A 21,591-nucleotide genomic window follows, 5' to 3' on the forward strand; every position below is an offset into this window, starting at 1 on the left:
GGTGATATGCTAATGAGCCCAGCGCTGCACACCGCCGGACGCCGGGCCTGGGTACTGCCGGGAGGCGTTCGCACGGTGACCTGCCGGACAGGAAGGACGGGCCTGCGGCAGACAGACCCCTGGCAATGCCCGCTCCGTGCCGGGCCCGCGGGCAGAGCCGGCCCCGCAAGCTGTCGCCATTGTCCGCCGCCTCCCCTCGGCGCCGCCGCGTCTCCAGGCAACGGCGTGCGCCTCGCTCTGGCGGCGCGGTGACGTCACCGCATCGCGAGAGCTCGCCCCGCCAAGCCGCTCCGCGAGCTTCTGCCCCGCCTCTTTGCGCCGGTGCCGCACCATGGGTGAGTGAAGGGGCCCGGGGCCTGCCGACATCCGCCGCCATCCGCCCGCTGCGCCACCGGATCCGCCCCGCTCCCCCACCGGGTGGCAAGCGGGGGCTGCCGCCTGCCTGCACCGTCCGCCATCGGGGGTGCTTGCGGTAGTGCCGAGTCGCTGGTGGGGGGAGGGTGAGCGGGCCCAACATGGCGGATGATGGGGGCGGGCGGCCTCGTCTCGGTGTGCCTTGATTTCCTGCAGATCTCGAGCGCTGGGCTCGCTCCCGGTGTCTGCTGCAGATGAGCAGATGCGGCTGAGGTGGAACAGCGTTCAGTGGATCCAGCAGGAGGGGGGCGGGCTGGCGCTGTGGAACAGTGCGCAGGTTGACAGCTTGGGTCCTTGCGGGAGGTGGCGCGTTCTGCAGAGATGGTCCCCGCTGGGACCCAGCAGGCTGAGTTGATTCGGGATGTCTCTCGTAGGGGTTCAGCGGACAGGTGGGATGGGGATCCCTTCCTATAGCGGATCTACCACTATAGGAAGGGTAGCGTAGGATGATTGCTGTAGTGTGCCTGTCACATCGGCATCGGGCGCTTCCCAGAGAGTGCCCAGCACGCGAGGTACGTTGGGAGGCAGCTTCCCAAAGAGGACACGGAAGAGGGCGTCTGTCTGCTTTGCACAGCTCTGCTGGAGGGGATGTGCTCGGGGCAGGTCTGAGTATCAATGATGAAGCTTCTCTAACTGCTGCACAAGGCTGAGTGCACTGTGCGGATACCAACCTTGGAGAGCTGAGCACTCAGAACCGTGCCCCGCTGCCGCAGCCGGCTGGGCTCGTGGCACCCTCTGACCACACTGCTCTCCATTCAGGTATCTCCAGGGACAACTGGCATAAGCGTCGCAAGACTGGGGGCAAGAGGAAGCCCTACCATAAGAAGAGGAAGTATGAGTTGGGGCGGCCTCCTGCCAACACTAAGGTGAGTGATTGGGCAAAGTTGGTCAGAAGCGTGTTCTCAAAATCGAGTTGCTGCTTTTGTGCTGTTAGAGGTTTAAATTCCTGCTGTTTCGTGTGGGGGTGAATATCTGACCCTGCTTCTCTAAAGGTGGTATTTGCCCCTCTGCCGATTTTTCAATAAGAGGCAATTGGAGTGATGAAGCTTTCACCTTAGGTAGATGCAACAGACCGTTCTGGTCATTTACTGTATCTGCCGATGCTGGGGTTCGTCATAGTTACACTGACCACATTGCCTTGGAGGTCAGGGCTGTGCTGGGCCATGCAGCATTCCAGCGCCAGCGGCAGCCTGGTGTTTGTTTCTGACTGCAGATTGGCCCTCGCCGGATTCATACCGTGAGAGTTCGCGGGGGAAATAAGAAGTACCGAGCCCTTCGGTTGGATGTTGGCAACTTCTCCTGGGGGTCAGAATGTAAGTATGTGGCGAGCCTGCTGCGTGGAAGGAAGGGAAACCTGTGCTGGTCTGCAGTACTGCTGCAGAGTAGAAGGACGCGAGCATGGATTTGTGGCCTTGGATTAAACATCCTGGAGCTGGCAGCTGAAGCAGCATGCATGGTGATGATGATAACTTTGACCTTACGTGGCCTTAGGGAACTTGGATTTCCACTAAGTTCACAATGATAGGAGTGTCATAGTTACACTGAGTGACATGCTTACCTCAACTTTTTATGGGGGAGGGGGACTAAAAAGGGACTGAAATCCTATACATGAGTAGTTCTTCAGAAACAAGTGCTGTTTATCAGTGAATTTTGTTACTAAAAGTTAAGTGATGTTGTGCAACAGAGAAAGGTGCTGAGGTTGCTTGTGAGAAGGCCTGACCCTAGGACACTGTTATATTAGCATGTGCAATTTCATATTTCTGCTTTCCTATGCAAAAGTGGGAAGCCCAGAAGCAGGAGAGGGACTCTTGTCATATTTCCCCTGAGCAAGGTGGGTTTTCTTTGCTTTACAAACTGACAACAGGATCACTTGAGCCTGGGCCCAGTCAGTGTTGCTGGGTAGGATGGTAAAGCAGCAGTAAGGAAGGTGGTGAGTTAGTGACCTGCAGTGGTGTGAGGGAACAGGACATGTTTTCATTTATCTCAGAGCATTGTCTGTGCAGTGAAAAGTACCATTACAGTCAATATTGCACATGTGAAGAGGCTGAGTGTACCTTGCAGCATGGACGAGGTATGTGAGTGAAGGGAGAAAACCCACCTTGTGCATGATCTTTGTGTATGTGAAGGGCTGTTTTCAGGGCAGGAGACTGCCAAACAGTCAAATCTAGTAGCTAATACTGCATGCTTCACGTGGGTCTTGGAAGGGTGAAAACACCAGCTTCCCTTCTCAATTTACTCACAGACCCATATCCTATAGAAATGGTTTCTGGAATGTGTTGCAGGGCAGTCCCACTAGTATGGCTTAATTCTAGGAAGTGCATACAGCATTGAGCCCTGTGTGCAGTGTTAGTTGGCATCTGCTGATCTTGCTAGTCTGGAAATTTATTTTTTAGGATTGCTTAGATCCTTTTGAGATGAATTCCAGCAAACCCACTGATCCTGGTTTTTCATGTAGGAGGGATTTCATTTCCAGGTGTAGATTTCTGTCCTAACAGAAAGTTTGACAGATGAAAACTAGGTGCATCTTTTAGTTAAATTTAATTCAGTACCAGGAAGGCTAGAAGATACTGGATAGGGTGTTGAGTGCAAAGTTATTTAAAAGGGTATGTGTGAGATGCTATGAGCTGTATATTCAGCTGTCTGATCCCTGTAGATCTGAACTCAGGCTCTTCTCTTGAAAGGCTGCACTCGCAAGACCAGAATTATTGATGTTGTGTACAACGCTTCCAACAACGAGCTGGTGCGGACCAAGACCCTGGTGAAGAACTGCATCGTGCTCATTGACAGCACCCCATACCGGCAGTGGTACGAGGCCCACTATGCCCTGCCCCTTGGACGCAAGAAGGGCGCCAAACTGGTACGCCTGCCGTTGTCCTTCTGGCTCCTGGCAGAACAGTCTGTCCTGCCAGAGGCGGTTACCCATCCTGAACAGACAGGGGCTGCCAGAATAGGGTTGGGTACCCAGCAGTGCTTCTCCGAGTTGTATTCCCATAGGTTCCCAGGATAAGTCTGGCTCTCATAGTGGAGTGCTCAGTAGCAGGAGCTCTCCTGGAAGCACTACACCCATTTGTGCACAAGGACCTGCCTGTCAAGATCTTTGTCTTCTGATGATGATACCTTTGTCCAGTTCTGCTACTGAAGGGAGAGTGATGACAATTTAGGATGCTGAGGAAGACTTTGTAGGTTGTGTTCTTGTGCTGGGCAGTGATTGCTTTGGTGAGAAGCTTGGGGATTGCTCATTGAACTTCAGTGTGTTTTTAAGTGTCTAGAAACTACACTGAGCCATTAATCTAAGACTCGAACCCTGGACTGCTAGAAGGTATTTAAAACCCCACATGTAGCATTCAGATTAATCCTTGCATTAAAAGCAAAGCAGTTCTTGTTTGGGTGCTGTGTAGTGCAGAAGCAGGGGGAGAGCTCGTCTGCCTGGACTTGCACCCACACCCAAGTGCTTTCATTATTTCTGCAGAGGGAAAGAGTATTCATTGCTTTTTGTAGGAGGAGTGATTCACCAGGGAAACCTTTGCAGTTTCATTGACTTTACAACAGCCTTCCCTAGGGCAATGTGCTCAGTTGTCACCAGTGACTCTGGTTAGCAGTGTTGCATTTCGTGGTCTCAAAAGTGAAATACAGCACCTGGTTCTGTGAGATCAAATTATTTGTACCTTGGCCAGGTATGACTTTAAAAACAAGTACAGTGCTGAGAATACAAGGATTTCCTTCATGGTAGTGGGAAACACCTGTGTTAGTGGAAGGTGGCCATTTATCAAACATTTTTTTTGCTTTTGGTCTTGGATTTAGACTCCTGAAGAGGAGGAAATACTGAATAAGAAGCGTTCAAAGAAGATCCAGAAAAAATATGATGAGCGAAAGAAGAATGCCAAGATAGCAAGTATTCTTGAGGAGCAGTTCCAGCAAGGAAAGCTACTTGGTGAGTCCCTGGCAGCATTAATGTAACTTGTTCTTTTATCTTCTCCTGAGATACCCCACTTGTGGCAGGATGGGGAAGTCTGGCTAGCCAGGCTTCTGCAGTTGAGTATTCCTGTTGGGGCTTTGAGAAGGAAATGGGGCTCAAGACTAGCAAAATGAGCAAATGTGTGTCAGAAAAATGTGCCGCAGGCATCTAAGAGCTTTGATGTTTCAAGCTCTGGCAAACATTTGAGTGTTCTGAAGTCTTCTGGTGATGAGACCTTTGTCCAGTTCTGCTACTGAACCCGAGCGATGACAGTTTGGAGATCTGAGGAGGACTTCATTAGGGACTGCAGCAGCGCAGCTTCCAGAGCACGGTACCTCAGGCAGAGGTGCTGCCTCAGGCACATGACCTGGTGACTGTGTTACTGATGAGCCACGCGTCCGTGCTGCTGCAGAGGCTGCGTGCAGTGTGTGTTCTTTGGTGCGTGCACTGGGGTGGGGAATTGCTAAACTTTACCTGGATGACTTCTCCTTGCAGCCTGCATTGCCTCCAGACCTGGACAGTGTGGCCGAGCCGATGGCTATGTGTTGGAAGGCAAGGAATTAGAGTTCTACTTGAGGAAGATCAAGGCCAGAAAAGGCAAATGAATAAAAACTATTGTGCTAAGAGAACGAATAAAACCAAGAGTCTACTACCATAACAGGTTGTGTGCTCGTTTGTGTGTGCAGTATGGAGAGGGCTTCTGTAGCTCCACCTGCCTTGTAAAATGTGAATGAAGATGGAACTCTAGGAATCCCTGAGCCCTTTAACATCTTCAGCCAAAACTTGACCCTGCACGTGCTCAACTAAAACATCTCAGTGGGTTCTAAGTGACTTGCAGGACCAAGTCTGTGTGAAAAAGAGTTGTTAGATTTGGCAGAAGTGGGGAATGTCCAATATTGGAAACCTGTGAGCAGGAGGTAGGTACAAGTGTGCACCCCCATTAAAAGTTCTGGGTTCCTGTGAGCTCCTGAGGTCTGTGCACACTTCCCCCCTCTTCCTGTGCTGTGTTAGGTTACCATGTGATGCTCTTGGGGTGTTGGAGAGGTCAGTGGGGAAATGGGCTAAGTCTGGCTGAAAACCTGGCCATTACACCTTCAGTTTCTGCAGCTGGTAGCTCATGCCTCTGCCTTCCACATTACATGAGCTCCCATCCCCTGGTTCAGGCCAGCAGCCCCTTTTGGTGTTTCCTGCCTGGTTGTACAATTCCCTGCAGGATCCAGTATCTTTTAACCAAACTAGGTGGCACTGCTCAATGACCAGCTGGTCTTTTCCTGACCTCCTTGGTCTCATTCCAGTGCAAGATCAATTCCTTCTAGCAGAAGGGCCAGGCTCACATCATGGTCTGTCCCTTTCGAAAGCTGGATACAAACTCCAGCTTTGTGCCCTGTCACTTGTGGTGGAATTGGAAAGCTGTGATGAACGAAAGCTTTTCTGGATGTTTTGGTGATACCATTCCTAGAGGTTCCTGTCCTTAAAGAAGGTAAATCTCTGCAAATAGTTGCTCTTTGTGCAGGTGTTGGGAGAAGTCAGGAGCTCATCTGAGCTCATCTAGTCCTGTGCCATGGGGCAGGCCAGGCTCACATACTTTGTGCCTGTCAGGTGAACACACTGCACATTTCATCCCATTGGTGTGTTTTCACAAAAGCCTCATTTATCCATTGGATCACTGCTGAAAGTCAGGCTTCCCGCAGCCCCAGCATCACAATTATTAGCTGTGGGAGGTGGCCCATGATCAATCTTGCCCAAAGAAGAGTTGTGGTGAGACCCAGGTCTCATGCTTCAAAAATGCAACTCTGTCCCCACAAATAGTTTTGTGGGGAGGGGTTTTAAGTTTTTTGCTGTGATGCTGTGCCATGTTTGCCAGGTGTAACAGCAGGAGGTGCCCTGGGGAGTGTGGGTTCATCCTGTGTTGCTGGCACGGAGGTGAGCATTGCAGAATGGTCCCTGTTCTGATGACTGTGGCAGCAGGTTGTGGCATGAGTGTGCACTGGCCATCCCTCACAGACTGGGTCTGTGCTCGTGGGCACTGTGAGCAGAGCTGAGCCCAGCTGGGTGCCATTGCAGTCCAGGAGTCTCTGCAGTGGAACCTGGGCTGGGTGGGATGTTTTCACAAGCACATTCCTTCTCCATAGTGATCCGGTGTAAACTTTCCCTGCTCTCCAGCAGCGCCTGCTTTCCAGAGAGGTGGAGTGGAGGTGGTAAGCACACTTGGCAGGGATGTGTCATGGCTGCTTCCTCTGAGCGTGTTTCTTCTCTCCCATCATCCTCTGTAGAGTGCAAACAGCATTCAGGGTGTTTCTGAGGAGCTTTCTACAGATGGAGAAGCTTGGGCTTTATGGAGCAAATGCCAGCTTGGTGTCAGGGCAGGATTATAAACCTGTCCCCTGATGAACAGGATTATGGCTCATCAACGTGTGCTGTTTGGAAAGTTACTACTCTGAGAAACACAGCTGCCAAGGGCAACTGCCCACAGGAACGAAAGTGGCACCTGGAGGTGTGGCGTGGGAACAGAGCAGTGGCAGCTGGCCAGGGTTTGTGGCATTTCACTCCCAAGGTGGTGCAGCTGTGGCATGCACAGCCCTATGGATGGCACAGGGATTTACCTGCCTGGGAGGGGGCAAACCTGCTATGCACTGAGCCAGGAAGTGATGGGCAGGGGCTGGGGTTAAGCACAGCTTTAGCCTGGCTAGAATTCAGAAGTGCAAAAGCCTAGGCTGAGGACCTTACCCACTTCTGACAGGTGGAGGGCCTGAATTTAAAAAGAGTTGCTTTCATAGGATGCAGCATAAGCCAGATGAAGTCACTTGTTTTGTGTCCAGCTCCTTGCTGTTGTGTGGCTCTCAGCTCCACACAGTATTAACTTTGGGGTATTTTCACAGGACATGATCCAACCCAGGAAATGACCTTGTGGTTACACTTCAATAGGTCCAGCAGTGACCTGGAAGGCAGTGGAGGAGAAGCAGGGCTGGCTTGTTGAGGGAATTTGGGAGCCTTAAAGGAAAGGGGACTTGCAAGAAAGGGAACTTTTAAACTAATATTAGGGAGAACACGTCTGAGTGTGCCAGGGCTGTCACAGACAAAGAACAGGGAACACTGGGTTTGGTCACACCTCTCTGCACCTGTCACAGGTGGAGATTTGGGTGGGGGCTGCAGGTACCAGAGCAAGGGCTGGACAAGACCCACTGGGCTGATTTGGGTCACTCCCTTTGCATCAGCCGTGGCATCTGAATTTAGGCTTCATGAGAAGGAGGGAAAGGACAGAATGATACATCATTCCCAGCAGCCCTGGGACTGGAACCCCAGGGTACCTGAGCAGAGGGGGCACCCATGGAAGGGCTGCAGGCATTTCTGGAGCACAGGTGAAAAATGCAGCTGTTGTTAGCCCTCGTCAAAATCTGCAGCCATGGGTTGGGCTGCAGCCCCTGGAGACAGCTGCTAGCCCTGCCTGTCCTGCCTTTGCCCTGTGGCAGCTTCTGGTCCTTCTTTCCCTGTGGGGATGTGGGGGTGGCATGAGCCAGGGTACACTGAGATACGCTGGCTGTAGTACTTGGCACAGAGTGGTGAAGGGATATTAAAGGCTGGGATACTTTCCCAGGGCCCAGGAGGGAGCAGGGAAGGAAGAAGTCCAGCTGGATATAAAACAGGGGGAAACATTCATGAGTGGCAGAAGACATGAAGGGGAATCATCCCATCCTTGTCCCCAGGCCATGTGGGGCTGGGACTGAGCAGTCCCACCATGGGCTGCTGGAAGCCCCACAGCACTCTGCAGGAAACACCACTTCCTTTGCCGGCCGGAGCACCACGTCCTGCCCTGCCCAGCTCCCACCCTTCCTGCCTGGGCACCAGGCCCAGCACGGCTCCAGAGCAGACAGGGTGGCCAATGCAGCTTCCAGCCTGGAGAATGTTCCCCTGGGCAGGAGGAGCAGGACTCAAGCATGCCCCCCCCCCCCCCCCCCATCTGCAGAGAAGGGCTGGAGCACCATGGGTGAGACTTGCTGGGGGTGCCTGTATTGGGCAGTGATTTACAGTATCCCCAGCCTTTGCCCTGCTCCCAGGAGCCCCACAAATTCTTGCTTTGTTCAGAATCTGTGGCATTTACAGCAGGCTGACACCTTCCCCACCCCTGTTGTAAATCCTGGTACAAAGCAAAGGCTCTGCTGGCCTTGAGCCAGTGCCCAACTCTGCCACAGCGACAAAGAGGCTCCAGGGATGCTGGGCAAGACCCTCACTGGGCCATCACCCAGGGCAGGGGAGGGTAGATGGGGTAGGAATGAAGTCTACCATCCCTGCACTCCCCACATCCCATTGGTTGTCTCCCCACTACCCCAAAGCACAAAGGGATGGAGCCACACTGCCAGGAGTAAAATGATATATTTCTTACTGAGAGTTGGATCCTACAGGCCTGTCTTCAAGGGGCCCCCTCTGATGCCTCTCTGTTTGTGTGTGCATTTCACACACCCACTCCCACAAGTGTGCACACACACACGCCATGAAGCAGCACATGTGCATTGACTGTTTCAAGTCCCTGTGCCACTGTGGGGTGTGGGGTGGGCAGCAGGCAGAGCCACCACAGGCTTTCCCTGACAGGCCCAGGGCACCCCATCCAAACATGACACTCCCTGCACACCACACAGGCAGGGCCAGCCCTGTTTCATGTCTCCAGACCGTGTTCTCTGCAGGTTGGAGAGCAGCAGGTCTGTGCCAGACACCATCTGGCTCCAACAAGAGAGGAAGCTCTGGTCAGTGGGTCTGGCACTCAGCATCATCACTTGATCCCCAAAAGCAGTCTCCACCTTCCCTGCATGTCCTTCCTCGGGTACCACCAGCCTGTGGTAGGGTCCCCAGAGCCTGAAGCACCCTTGCAGCCTTGCCAGGCTGCAGCCCATGGCAAGCAAGGGGTTCACACGGTAGCACAGGGGAAGGAATGGATATTTGGGGGTGCAGCTTTGCAAACAGCCACTGTCAGCCATGGCAGGACAACTCATGCCTCCTTTGCTCTGGTGGCTTTCACTCCTGCCCGGCCCCTGCCATCCTGTTGGTGTGTCTAGACACAGCCCAAGTCCTGGCATCAGTGCAGGTCAATGGTCTCATACTCCAGGTTGTCTGAGTCGTCCAGCTCAATACCAGGTACCAGGTTGTAATAGCTGGTTGTCTGACTCATGTAGATCTTCTCCCGGTCCGCAGAGTCCTTCAGGACTTCACTCACGCTGACAGTGTCCACCTCTGGCTCACTGCCCAGCTCCTCTGCCCTTGGTGCTGGGGTGCCCAGCTGCCCTTCATGGGATGGCACCTGGGAACTGCTGGGGGATCCCACCTGGATCTCCACCTCCTCATAGAGGTCTCTGCAACTCTCCAGTGGATCCTCGAAGGGCTGGAGCACGACCTGTTTCCCCAGCAGCACTTTCTTCTCAGTCTTGGAGGGAGCAGCAGGCAGCTCATAGGGGATGTAGTGGTGGGGCTCTGCAGACACTGACACATTGCTCCTCTCTGCCATGGCCCGGTGGCTCTGGGACCTGCTCTGAAGGCTGTAGTTGGTCTTTTTCTTCTGCCGGCAGAAGCACCAAGTGATGCTGGTGAGGATGAGGAGAGGGGGCAGGCAGATGAAGAGGGCGGTGAGGCCGTGTGAGCGGCACAGCTCATCCCGGGGGATGCTCTGGAGCCCCACACCGTGGTAGTGCTCTGGTGTGTGGCAGATAACCTCAGCAGCCTGGCTGGACCAACCCTCCAGGTTGGTTAGCAAAGCACAGCTGCAGTCCCAGCTGTTGTTGGAGAGCTGAAGCTGGAGCAGAGATGGCTTCAGGAGGCTGGCAGGAAGAAAGGTGAGAGCATTGAAGCCCAGGTAGACCTCCTGGACCTGGGAAGATGCTTTCAGGAAGGACCTGGGTAGCTCCTGAAGCTGGTTGCTGTCCAGATAAAGAACCCTCAAATTAGGGGCATTTTCTAGAAAGCTTCCAGGGAGACTTTCCAGCAGGTTGTGACTTAAGTGTAAGATTTCCAAGGCAGGAGGGACTCCCTGTGCGTTGCTGATAGCCGTGATGCTGCAGTGGGAGAGGTAGAGCTCCCGCAGCCCCTGCACCCCCACCAATGCACCCCAGTCTAGGTGGGTGATGTTGGAGCTGGTGAAGTTGAGGCAGCAGCTCTCAGGGAGCGGAGCCTCCCGGAAAGCCTGGTAGTCCATGGGCTCCGAGCAGTTGCAGATTGGCGGTGCTGGGTCGAGGGCAAGGCCGGCAGCGAGCAGGAGGCTGCCCCAGAGGGACACGGTGCCCAGCCCAGCACCTGCGGGGAGAGCAGAGGGGACGGTGACTCCCTGTGCCACCCGCCCTCCCGCTCCCTTTCTCCAGCCTTCCCGGCGAGGGAAAGTGAACCCCACTTCTCCTCCCCACCACGAAAGGACCCGCTCGCCGCAGGTCCTCCCGGAGCCGTCCTCCAGTGCCACCGTCCCCCGCCAGCCCGGGGCTGCCTCTCCCGCGACGTCCCGCTGCTCCGGCCGGGTGCCCGCGGGCAGCGACCGACCCCCGGAGCTACGGCCGTGCCCCCCGTGCCCTGCCCGGCCTCACCTGCCACCGCTCGCCCCATCCTCCGGGGCTGCTCCGCGTCCCGTCCCGTTCCCACCGGGCGCGGCCGCCGGCTCCGCCTCGCCGCGGGGCGGCCCCGCCACATCCCGCCCCGGCCCCGCCGCCGTCCGCCCCGGCCCGGCCCGGCCCATGCTCGCCCTTCAGCCCCCTGTGCCCTGTCCCCTCGCAAGGGTCCCTCCAGCCGTTGACCTGTGCAGCGGTACCCCCAAATTACGCTTGACCCAGCTCCTCTGCAGTCAATCAAGCCGGGGTCCCCCCTTATTCTGCCCCTCCTCCATAAGCCATAGTTCCTCCATAAGCCATAGCTCCATAACCCATTCCTTCATCATCCTTCCCCTCTGCATTCCCCAAAAAGAATGTCCCTTCCCAACCTCTCCCTCTCTACCGGTTCTGCCCCGCCAGAAGCCATGTGTCCCTCCAGTCCTGTCTTTACTCCATCATCAGCCCCCCAAGCTCCTGGAAAAGGGCCGGGCTGGGCTCTGCTGAGTTTGTCTTTCTCCTGGGATGGGGAGAGGGCTCTGCCCGGCTGGGTGCAACTGCCAGCTCCACTGGGGAAAGGATGCAGAGTGCACATTCTTGCCAGATGGGGATCAAAAGGGCCAGCATCGCGCTCCATCACTGGACCCCTTATGAATTCCCTCCATCCCACACAAGTCCCAGGCCGGTAAGGAGAAGCAGAGACAGACATGAGCACTACATCCCTCAGAAAACCAGTGCTGGAGGGGGGAGCTCTGTTTTCACACCCTGAAGGTGTGTGTGTGCTCACTACAGGGTGAATTGGGTAAACTGAGGCACATGGAGTGTACCAGCAGCTCTTTGCTTGGGTACCGATGGAGATGGGTAAGATGGGACCTGGGCTGAGCGTGTGCAGTACTGTGGAGCCTTGTGCTCCAGTGCCTGGGGTGCCTTGGCCCCTGCTGGTGCTGGTTCTTCCTTCCCCAGCTCACCCAACCACCCTCTCCATCCTCCCCCTTGGTGGCTGCAGCCCCATGCTTTGCAGAGCTGAGGGATGGGAAAACCCCACTCCTGCGGGGGTCAGGGCTGCCACCCCAATCTTGGGGAGCTGGTCTGCACCCCGATGCTTGGCTGGTGTTGCTCTTGCAGCTCAGGCACTGCATGCAGGACACACAGCAGGGCACACAGCAGTGCCCTGCAGCTGCCCTGGGAAGGCAGCCCTGGTGCCGGCGTGAGCTGGCAGCTGGGTTCAGCTCCCCTGCTCCTGGTGTTGCTGAGCATCTCTGAATGCCACAAGGGTGGGGGGACCAGGCCAGGGCTGAGTATCATGGAGGAGAGATCCCACAGCCTCTCTGGGCTCCTGTGATATTTTACCACATGCACAAGGGGAAAAAGGTTTCCTAATACCTAGATGGAATTTCCCTTGATGCAGCTTGCATTGCGTGCCTGTCATGATTTTGCTGTACACAGCCCCAAAGAGCCTGACTCCCTTCTTCTATAATTCTACCTAACTAGCTGCAGGCAGTCAGGAGTTCACCCCAGAGCCTCCCCTTCCCCAGGTCCAACAGGCTGGTGATCTTAAACCACAGCTCCTCCCCCTGCCCCAGATCAGTGATGGGAAAACCCGTGACTGAGATGCCATGCATCACAGGGCACCGCAGCTGCAGGTGGCGGGGTCTGCTCCCAGGCTCCGTCCCTCTTGGAGAGGAGGTGCCTCAGCCTTGGCAGGACGTGGGCTGTGGGGTACATCCGTGCCCCTCGCCCAAGAACTCGCCCAGAGGCAGTGGGGAGCAGGTGCAGAGATGGCAGCTCTCGGTCCTCGCAGGTCCCCACTGTCCCTCTGTGGGAAATCCCAGGACAGCCCCTGTCTGTCACATCATCCCCAGACAGGTCCCCCGGAGCGTCCCTGCCCTCCTGGGTGCCTCCACCCACACATTGCCTTCAGACGCTGACTCAGCTCCGGCAGCCCGGAGCTGGGGCCTCCATCGGAAAACCTGTGATGCCAGCGGTGCCCGGGGAGCCCCGGGGCCCTGATGGAAACAGGCAGCGTCCCTCGGGGGCAGCAGCATCCCAGCCTGCTCCTGGGCCATGTTTGCTGATCGGCAGTGAGTTTGTGTGTGCTTCCCCTACAAAATCTGGAACACAAGGGAAAAAAAACAGTCAGATCTGTGTTATTTCCTCTTCAGGCAGGTTTTCTCAGTTTTTCTGCAGAAAAAAAAAATGGAGTTAATTTGTCCCCAGTACCCCAGGGGGAAAGGGGATGTGCTGGGAAGAACGGGGCTGTTTGCCGGAGGTGCTCATGCAAAACCCTCAGCATATTCAGGGGCACAGGGATCATCAGTGGCAAGAGCCCAGAGCAGCAGTGGGGAGAAACTGAGGCACAGGGCACGGGATGGTCACAGAGTCACCCTGTGTGTGGTGTGAGCAAGGGAAGGACAGCGAGAAGATTGAGGGGTTCTTGCTACACTGCTGCTTCAGACTCGTGAGGGTTGTGGGTTTGCAGCCACCTCTGGCAGCTCCCACGGCCGTGGGGAGGGAGAGATGCCAAGCACCCTTCCATGACCCGTTTCGGGTGACCGAGAGGCGTGTGCTCGTCACGGCCATTAGGGAGCAGCACCGCTGTGGCGCCGTGCCCGGCCACCACTGCACACCCTGCACAGCCAGGCCACCCCGCAGCAGCAGAGCCTTGCCAGGCACCGAGGGGCAAGGATGGTGGATCCCATCATCTCTGCATCTTCCATGTGCCCAGCGCCCCACCTGTGACCCCCTCAGCTGGGCCCTGGCACAGAATGAAAGGCTCTTGGGGAGTGTCTACCTGCATCCAAGTTTGTCATAAGGCAGGGAGGGACAGGTCAGAGCCCACAGGAAACACAGGGGCTTTGAAAACCCTCCCTGAGCCACAACCTTTCCATGGGAAGGAGGTGTGAGGACCCCAGCTGGTCGTGTGACACACGCTGGTAAAACCTGTGAGGGGAAACACCCTGTGAGCAGGTGTGTGTGTGTATTTATTTTGTGTGCGTGTGTATTTACAGATGTGCATGGGAGGGGGCTAGGTATGTCCTGGGAGACAGGGGAGGGAGCTCTGCACGTTTGCGGGCTCTCAGTGGGACCGTAGGAGAACCCTGAGTCAAGAGGCTGCCCCCGTCTGTAGGAGGGGGAAGCAGCTACTGTGGGGACATCACTGCGTGTGCAGGGGTGGGCCCCTGTGCAGTGGAGGCAGCGAGCCGCTGACGGGGCTTCACCCCGGGTGTCACAGCTGGCAGAGGGGTGCCCGTGCATTCCTGGAATCCCGAAACCCCGCCCCCTCCCCGTGCTGCGGCCCCTTTAAGGGCGGCACGGGACCGCCCGGGGGCGGAGCTGCTCGGGTGACGTCATCGGCCCCAGATAAAGCCGGCGGGATTCCCGGGGCGGCAGCGGCGGCGCGCGCCGGCGGGGCCACGTGCGCGGGGCGCGGCGGAGCCCCAGCCCGGGGATCCTCCTCATCCTCTCCATCCTCCCGCGCCCGCCATGGAGTCCGCCGGCCTCTTCCCCCCTTTCCCCGCAGCCGCCGCCACCCTCCCCGCGCGGCCCGCGCCCGCCCCGGCGCCCCCGCCCCGCGCGGCCGAGACCACCCGCATCATCACCGACCCGGTCTCCGGCCGCTCCTACTGCAAGGGCCGCCTGCTGGGAAAGGTACCGGGAATGGGAAAAGAGGGCTGGGCCGTCGCGGGGGGCCCCGGCTGCGCCGGGGTGAGCCGGTGCGGGCGAGGGGAGGGGCGGGGGCTGCGCGCCTGCTCGACCCCCCACCCCGGGCCGCTCGGGGCTGGATGCGGCCCCTCGGCTGCCGCCCGCCACCCCCACCCTCCCCGCCTCGCCCGGCGGGCCCGCAGCAGTGCTGGAAGCCGTGAATCACCCGGGCTGGCCGCGTGCCTCGGCGGCTATCGGAGCCGCATCGGTTTCGGGGCGCCCCGCGGGCTGTGCGTGGGCCGGTGGGTGCCCCGGTTCCCAGAGGTGCCGGCCCGCGCCGCTCCGCCGCACGCAACTTTTCCTCCGGCTGACAGCAGCGTGTGTAGGAGGAGGATGCCGGTTCCCAGCCCGGCCCGAGTGGGCTCAGCGGCTGAGTGTGCAGATTGGAGGGTGACATCACGGCAGGAAAAACCTGTCTCCATGGGGCTGCCTTTCGACGGCCTCCGGTTCCCGGGCTTCCTGCCCTGTGCAGGACTTTCCAGGTTGATCTATCATGTGGAAAGATGCAAAGTCCGGCCGTAGTGGGAGGGAAAATGCCCTGGAGGTTTTACAAGAAATGGGTGAAGAAAATGCCTGGTTGAGAGCATCATAGTTCAGATCTTAGTGGGCGACGCAGCAGGAGGGAGCGTGTGACGCTGCCAGGGAAGGGAGGAGGAGGAGGAGGCTTGTAAGCAGGCAGGGGCAAGGATGTCTCTCACCCATCCGTAACCACCTCTTCCCTTGCAGGGTGGGTTTGCACGATGCTATGAAATGACAGACCTCTCCAGCAACAAAACCTATGCCGTGAAGGTCATTCCTCACAGCAGGGTGGCTAAACCTCACCAGCGGGAGAAGGTGGGTGCCATGCGGCTGGTGGGGTGCTGGGCTGGTGGGGGCCAGCAGCTCACCTGACACTGCTGCTCTCTTTCAGATCACCAATGAGATCGAGCTACATCGGGACTTGCACCATAAGCACATTGTCAAGTTCTCCCACTACTTTGAGGACTCAGAGAGCATCTACATCTTCCTGGAGCACTGCAGTAGGAAGGTCAGTGCTGCTGTGGCCTCCTTGTCAAAGGATCTCCTAGACAGCCATAGCTGGTTGGAGCAGGCCTTACCGAGGTGTTTTGTTAGCAGTCCCCTTCTCCTGAGCTGTCAGCTGTCACACCCCTAAGCAGAGTGGTTTTGCATGGCACTGGGCACTCCAGCAGCTCTCTGTCTTTCTTGGACTGCCTGCTCATGGCGTGGCCACCATAAGTCCAGAGGTTCCCATGGCTCTGACGAGCAGCCTCAACCTCATGTGGGGAGTCTGCTGAGGTCATGGCTGTGAAAGAAGGATTATTTGTGAATGTGCAACTTCTGGAAGAACGGGCTTTGACCCTGCCTACCCTATGCCTAGTCAGCAGGGCTGTCTCTTCTCCCTGCCTGCATCACAAGCTGTCTTCTCTCCCTTTGCAGTCCCTGGCCCACATCTGGAAGGCCCGCCATACTCTGCTGGAGCCTGAAGTGCGCTATTACCTCAAACAGATCATCTCAGGCTTGAAATACCTTCACCTCAAGGGCATCCTGCACAGAGACCTCAAGCTTGGTGAGTGCTGTGGTTGGCACATGGTGTTGTGTGGGGAGCAAGCTGTCCCCAAGGGACTTGTGGTGACGCATCGCCTTTGACTTGCAGGCAACTTCTTCATCAATGAAAACATGGAGCTGAAAGTGGGGGACTTTGGCCTGGCTGCTTGCCAGGATGTCTCTGACCAGAAGAAAAAGTACGTTTGAGATTTTTCCTTTTCTAGAATCCTCCAGGGTTTCACTCTTCTTCCTGTGGCTTCCCAGGAGAGTGGAGGGGCAAGGGCTCTCTCCTGGTGTTGGGAGAAGAAGCCTTAGGGCCCCTTCCTGGGGTGAGGGAGCAATTCCTGCTTCAGCTGCTGGCAAGGCGAGGGGGCTGGGGGCTTTGTGGCTCCTCCAGGAGTGAGCTTGCAGCCGTCGGGGAGAACAATGTGTTGACTATTGCTATTGTGCCTGCCCGGCTGCCGTGCCGGCTGCACAGGCTGGGACACAAAGGCTCTGTTCCCCCTCAGCTCTGGGACAGGCTCTTCCCAACAGCTCCCCAAGAGCAGCTGCTGCTGACCTCCGTGAGCAGGAGAGGAGGGAGTCTGTATGGGACTCCTTATAGATGGAGAGGGAGCCACAAAGAGCAAAATGGAGTGGGGAGGACAAGGCTGTAAGCTAAATCCCAGGGCTAGGAGCAGGGGGAGGCTGTCTGTGAGGGGATGAAGAGCATGCACTGATCTGGTGCTCTGCCCCACAGGACAATATGTGGGACCCCCAACTACCTGGCCCCAGAAGTGCTGCTGAGACAGGGCCATGGGCCAGAGTCAGACGTGTGGTCTCTGGGCTGTGTCATGTAAGTCTGTGCTGCTGGGTGGGGAGGGGTCCAGGCACCCTGCCTGGGGTGGGGGCAGCTGCTCTGCGGACAACCCGATGAGGAAGTTTTCTTGTGCTGTGCCTTGTGGCTCTGCAGCGGTTGCTGAGAGGCAGGGGGAGGGGAGCAACTGGCTGGATCCTGCCCAGCCTTACTCTGGAGCAGGTGCTGCCTGTAGCCATCCTGGGATGCTGTGTGAGGACTGTGCAAGCAGGACCTGCATGGGGTGGGTGTGCTCATGCCACACTCTGCTCCGGTTCAAAGCAGGCTTGACCGCACTGTGAACCTGATAAACAGCGGAAAATCTCTGTGGCTGCCGCGCTGTTTGCTCAGGGAGTGATCGCTGTTTCGGCACATCCAGCCCCTCACCCGGCTGCTGCCTGCAAGCTGCCTGCTCCATTTTCCACCCTGGTGGCCACGTGGGTGGGAGCAGCGGGTGGCCTTTGCCTGCCAGCTCTTTGTCCTTCCTCAAGGCTCCTTGCCTGTTGCTCTAAACAGTTGCTAGGAGGAAGCATGGCCGGATGTGAACATGGCTGTTGGGGCTGGAAGTGCTGCTCTCAGCCAGGTGTGGCCAGCCAAATGCCAATAACTTCCTTGCTTTAAGTGCTGCTGAGTCACAAGCCTGGTGGGGATCTGACAGTGACATGCATGTTCCCTCCCAGGTACACCCTGCTGTGTGGGAACCCTCCCTTTGAGACCTCTGACCTCAAGGAGACCTACAGGTGTATCAAGCAAGTGGAATACACCCTCCCTGTCTTCCTCTCCCTGCCTGCCAAGCACCTCATCACTGGCATCCTCAGACGCAACCCCCAGGACCGCTTCACCCTTGAGGAGATTTTAGACCATGAGTTCTTCAAGGTGAGTGGGTGGGGGCCTGGGTCAAGGGACCCTTCTCCAGGCGGGATGAGTTTTTTGGTCTGTGCAGGGTGCTGTCCTTGTCCTGTACGAAGTGTCAGTCCTTCAAAGGAAGCGGCCGCTATCCTGCCCAAATGCCAGCCAGAGGAACTGAGGGATCTGGTGTGCTTCTGCTGCCTTGTTGCTATAGCAAGGGGTTGTTTCCTGTGCTGATGCCAGTCATGGTTCCGAGGCTTGACAGAAACACAAGCTGGCTGTCAGGAGGGATGTGAATGACTGTGGTCAGCCCAGGGCAGCTGCTCTGCCTGGAGCATGTGGCCTATGGAAACCAAACCTCCCCCTTGACCTCTTCTGCAGGGCTACACTCCTGAGAAACTCCCTCCCAGCAGCTGTGTGATGGCTCCAGAGTTGAGTCCCCCAAATCCTGCAAAGACTCTGTTTGCTAAAGTCACCAAGACACTCTTTGGGAAGAAGAAACCCAAGGGTAAGTTTGTGCATTGCCAAGGAGCTTCTGGGTGACTCTTCCTTCAGGAAGAAGTGGATTCTGTTTCCTGGAGAGACCTCCTGATGGATCTCTCTGGACCCCCTGCCTGGGGACAGCACAAGCTGGGTGTGCGCCTGCGTTTCTTGTGCTGGTGGCCTGGCATGGGTGTGTGCCTGGAGAGCGGATACTGTGCCACAACCCACAGGGCAGTTCCTCCTGGAAGCCCTGTGTTGCATGAGAACTGGGAAGTGAAAGTGGGAGGTAGCTGTCTGACACCCTCCTTGCCTCCATGGGCATGGGAATAGATAAGGGAGAGCTGGGCTGCTGGGAGGGGTGGCCTGGGTGTCGCCAGCCTCTATGCTCAACAGTGTACTCATCTCTTGCTCTCTCTCCTCAGCCAAGAAGGGCTCTTCAGAGAACAGGGATGACATCTCCAAGCTGGTTACTGGGCTGATGAAGACCTCAATCTGTCGGCAGATGAGCTATAAAACTGTAGAAGGGAATGAGGTGAGAACATCCCCGAGGCCGTGCATGCCCTTCTTTGGCGGAACAGGCGGACCATGATAAAGCCAGGTCTCTCCACAGGCCACTCCTGTATCGTGCCGCAGTGCCAGCTCCAGCCCTGTGGAGACAGTGGTGGAGGAGACATCTCACAAGTCTGCGTCGCCCTCCATCCGGGGAACGATGGCCAGCAGCTGTGAAGGTGAGCAATACCTGTCCCAGCCACCCCAGCCTGCCTCAAGCTTCCTGTCATGCCTGGGCTGATAGTGGGGCCAGCTGACTCAGCCTGTCATCTTCTCCCCACAGCCTTTGAAGATTGCATCACTGTCTCTGCCATCATCGAGTCAGCTGTCCGACTCCTGCGGACCTGCCTCTCCTCCATGCCTCCAGGTAAACCGGTTGGACTGCTCTGGGATGGGATAGGGGGCTGTGCATCTCCTTCCCCCTGGGATGAAGGCATGGCTGCTACTTGGGGTACAAATAGCGCCCTAAATGGTGCCAGAGCCTGCTGTAGGGATCTGTTCCCTCTGGGCAGGTGAGATGGACAGGGGCTAGCTGGCTGCACTGCTCACCTCCTCTCTTCTCCAACAGCGGAGAAAAACCCAGCTTCCCTGGCCCGCCACGAGCACTTTGTCTGGGTGAGCAAGTGGGTGGATTATTCCAACAAGTATGGCTTTGGCTACCAGCTCTCCAACCGCAGCATTGGGGTCCTCTTCAACAATGGCACGCACATGACGCTTTCCCCCAACCACAGGTGAGCGGTGGGAATGGGGCTGATCTGTCTCTAGGAGAGCCCCTTAGGGGAAGGGGGAAGTCTATACCATCCCCAAAACTCGTGCTCTGCTCCCTCCAGGACTGTACATTACAACCCAACCAACAGCAAACACCTGGTGTTCTCTGTGTCTGCCATCCCCGAGCAGCTGCAGGGACAGATGAGTGTCTTGCGCTACTTTGCATCCTACATGGAGCAGCATCTCATGAAGGTGAGTGCTGGGGCCCAGGGCTGGACACTGGGTCATGGCTTGACCCCACCACTTGAGCTGGTTGGACTCCCTGCTTGCAGCTACGGCCAGGTGGACACAGGGGGTTGTGCCCTGGGAGTGGGGACTCCACTGAGGGGGTACCCAGCTTTGATGTTGTGTGTGCTGGTGGAAGTGCTCCCATGTGTGGGACCAGTGTCTTATGCAAACCCTTCTCTTAAAGGGAGGTGACCTGCCCAGCATAGATGACCTTGGGCAGCCAGCTCTGCTCCTCCTGCAGTGGGTGAAGACTGACCAAGCCTTGCTTATGCTCTTCAGCAGTGGCACCCTCCAGGTATGTGTGGGGCACAGTGGAGATGCCCAGACCCTTGTGAAGAGGAGGCCAGATAGGGGTCTTCTGGTCTGTGTTGGAGCTTGTCTGCCACAGCCCAAATGGAAAATCCAGCTGTGAAAATAGCTGTGGGTGCAGGATGTTGAAGCTGCTGGTTGCAGCTTCCCCAGCCCATGGAGAGACATAGCACTTCATTTGGATGCTTCTGTCTGCCCCTGTGCTAGGGCTGGCTCATTCCTGCCATGGGGCATGGGAGGGATGCTCCTGGGCAGGTTGGGGAGGAGGAACAGGTTGAGACAGGAAATGTGGCTCCATCCTGGCTCCCAACATGCTGTGGGAAGCATGGCTTAAACCATGCCCAATCTGTCTCCTAGGTGAATTTCTACAATGACCACACCAAGGTGATCATTAGCAAGCCTGACCACTCCTGCCTTGTCACCTACATCAACCGGGAGCGCAACTCTTACACTTACAAGCTGTGCAGCATCCAGGAGCTGGGCTGTTCTCCTGAGCTGCACCACCGCCTCAGATACATCCTCAAGCTTCTTCAGGAATGGGCTGAGGCCTAGCCTGGGATCCTGGGGGGACCCTGTCTGGACTTGGAGGTTTCCTCCTGCCCTCCCATGGAATGGGAGGGATGATGTGGTGCTGGCTATCCCCCTGGGCACTGTGTATCCTGGTGCTCAGCTGGACTCTGGACTAAGACATATGGATGTGGTTACAGCAGCGGGTCTGGATATCCTTGCTGCTCCCTGGCTTTGGGCAATCGCTCTCTTCCCACTGGCAGCTCCTGCTCTGGTGGTGCTGGTCTTGATGGAATGGACTGGGGTGTTACAGGGAGGTGGTGGTGGATGAGTGCCCTGCAGCTGGGTTTGGGGCTGGCTGAGCCTTGTTTAGGGCTGGCAACTACCTGTGGTGGAGGCTCAGGCTCCCTTGCCCCAGCTGATGCATCAGTTGTGCAGACCTTCTGCATGGCCTGGAGATGGCTGGCACAGCTTTGATCTCAAACTTTGGGTGCTGTGGGATAGGAAAACCCCTTCCCAGGAATGGGCAGGGGTGAAGGGTGCTGCCTGCCCTGCCAGGGGCTCTGTGGGCTTGTGTGTGCCACTCCACAACTGTTACACTAAGGAGGGAGCTGTGCTGGGCCCAACTGTACCCAGTCTCTTCCCAAATTGTGAATTGTCTGGTACAACCTGAGGTTTGATAGAGGGTGGGGGTGGGATCTGAGGACTTGCCTGGAGAAGCCCTCATTTTGCTGGGACCCAGGGTTGTTTCTTATTTCAAGGCAGTCTCTGCCATGTGGGACTATTTATGTATCTTATTTATATGGAATTATTTATTTTCCTGTTGGTCTGTCCATGTGCAGTTCCCCTCTCCCTGACTCGCCTCAATAAAAACTTATTTGTGTAAGGGCAAA

The 21,591-nt window shown here is 56.6% G+C and overlaps 3 protein-coding genes and 5 non-coding genes across 9 annotated transcripts; 7 read left to right on the plus strand and 1 right to left on the minus strand.

The window, feature by feature from the left end:
* The first annotated feature begins 87 nt into the window (after positions 1–87).
* RPS8 (ribosomal protein S8) lies at positions 88–5,027 on the plus strand. Its single transcript, XM_053985378.1, has 6 exons — positions 88–335; positions 1,174–1,280; positions 1,628–1,727; positions 3,096–3,271; positions 4,216–4,345; positions 4,865–5,027. The coding sequence occupies exons 1-6, from the start codon at positions 332–334 to the stop codon at positions 4,972–4,974; spliced, it is 627 nt and encodes a 208-aa protein (XP_053841353.1). The 5' UTR covers positions 88–331; the 3' UTR covers positions 4,975–5,027.
* LOC128811860 (small nucleolar RNA SNORD55/SNORD39) lies at positions 1,021–1,105 on the plus strand. The gene has a single exon (XR_008438505.1). It is a non-coding gene; the product is annotated as a small nucleolar RNA SNORD55/SNORD39 (small nucleolar RNA).
* Positions 1,445–1,548, plus strand: LOC128811863 (small nucleolar RNA SNORD46). Its single transcript, XR_008438508.1, has one exon. It is a non-coding gene; the product is annotated as a small nucleolar RNA SNORD46 (small nucleolar RNA).
* LOC128811861 (small nucleolar RNA SNORD38) lies at positions 3,516–3,588 on the plus strand. The gene has a single exon (XR_008438506.1). It is a non-coding gene; the product is annotated as a small nucleolar RNA SNORD38 (small nucleolar RNA).
* LOC128811862 (small nucleolar RNA SNORD38) lies at positions 4,589–4,660 on the plus strand. Its single transcript, XR_008438507.1, has one exon. It is a non-coding gene; the product is annotated as a small nucleolar RNA SNORD38 (small nucleolar RNA).
* A 582-nt stretch (positions 5,028–5,609) lies between the features above and the next one.
* LOC128811869 (small nucleolar RNA SNORA35) lies at positions 5,610–5,739 on the plus strand. Its single transcript, XR_008438514.1, has one exon. It is a non-coding gene; the product is annotated as a small nucleolar RNA SNORA35 (small nucleolar RNA).
* Positions 5,639–21,591, plus strand: PLK3 (polo like kinase 3). 2 transcript variants are annotated; one of them, XM_053984763.1, is made up of 15 exons: positions 5,639–5,849; positions 15,352–15,459; positions 15,536–15,652; positions 16,063–16,192; positions 16,280–16,367; positions 16,910–17,005; positions 17,686–17,881; positions 18,236–18,362; positions 18,760–18,869; positions 18,948–19,065; positions 19,170–19,253; positions 19,455–19,617; positions 19,717–19,846; positions 20,067–20,177; positions 20,549–21,591. In XM_053984763.1, exons 2-15 carry the CDS (start codon positions 15,376–15,378, stop codon positions 20,741–20,743), a joined length of 1,749 nt encoding a protein of 582 aa, XP_053840738.1. In that variant the 5' UTR covers positions 5,639–5,849; positions 15,352–15,375; the 3' UTR covers positions 20,744–21,591. The 2 variants fall into 2 exon arrangements, with proteins under 2 accessions (XP_053840738.1, XP_053840736.1); XM_053984761.1 differs by lacking the exon at positions 5,639–5,849 and adding an exon at positions 14,331–14,571.
* LOC128811283 (uncharacterized) lies at positions 8,729–10,958 on the minus strand. The gene is made up of 2 exons (XM_053984764.1): positions 10,927–10,958; positions 8,729–10,645 (listed from the first exon to the last, which is right to left on the minus strand). The coding sequence occupies exons 1-2, from the start codon at positions 10,943–10,945 to the stop codon at positions 9,438–9,440; spliced, it is 1,227 nt and encodes a 408-aa protein (XP_053840739.1). The 5' UTR covers positions 10,946–10,958; the 3' UTR covers positions 8,729–9,437.

This window comes from Vidua macroura, chromosome 9 (genome assembly GCF_024509145.1).
Source record: "Vidua macroura isolate BioBank_ID:100142 chromosome 9, ASM2450914v1, whole genome shotgun sequence".
NCBI lineage: Eukaryota > Metazoa > Chordata > Aves > Passeriformes > Viduidae > Vidua > Vidua macroura.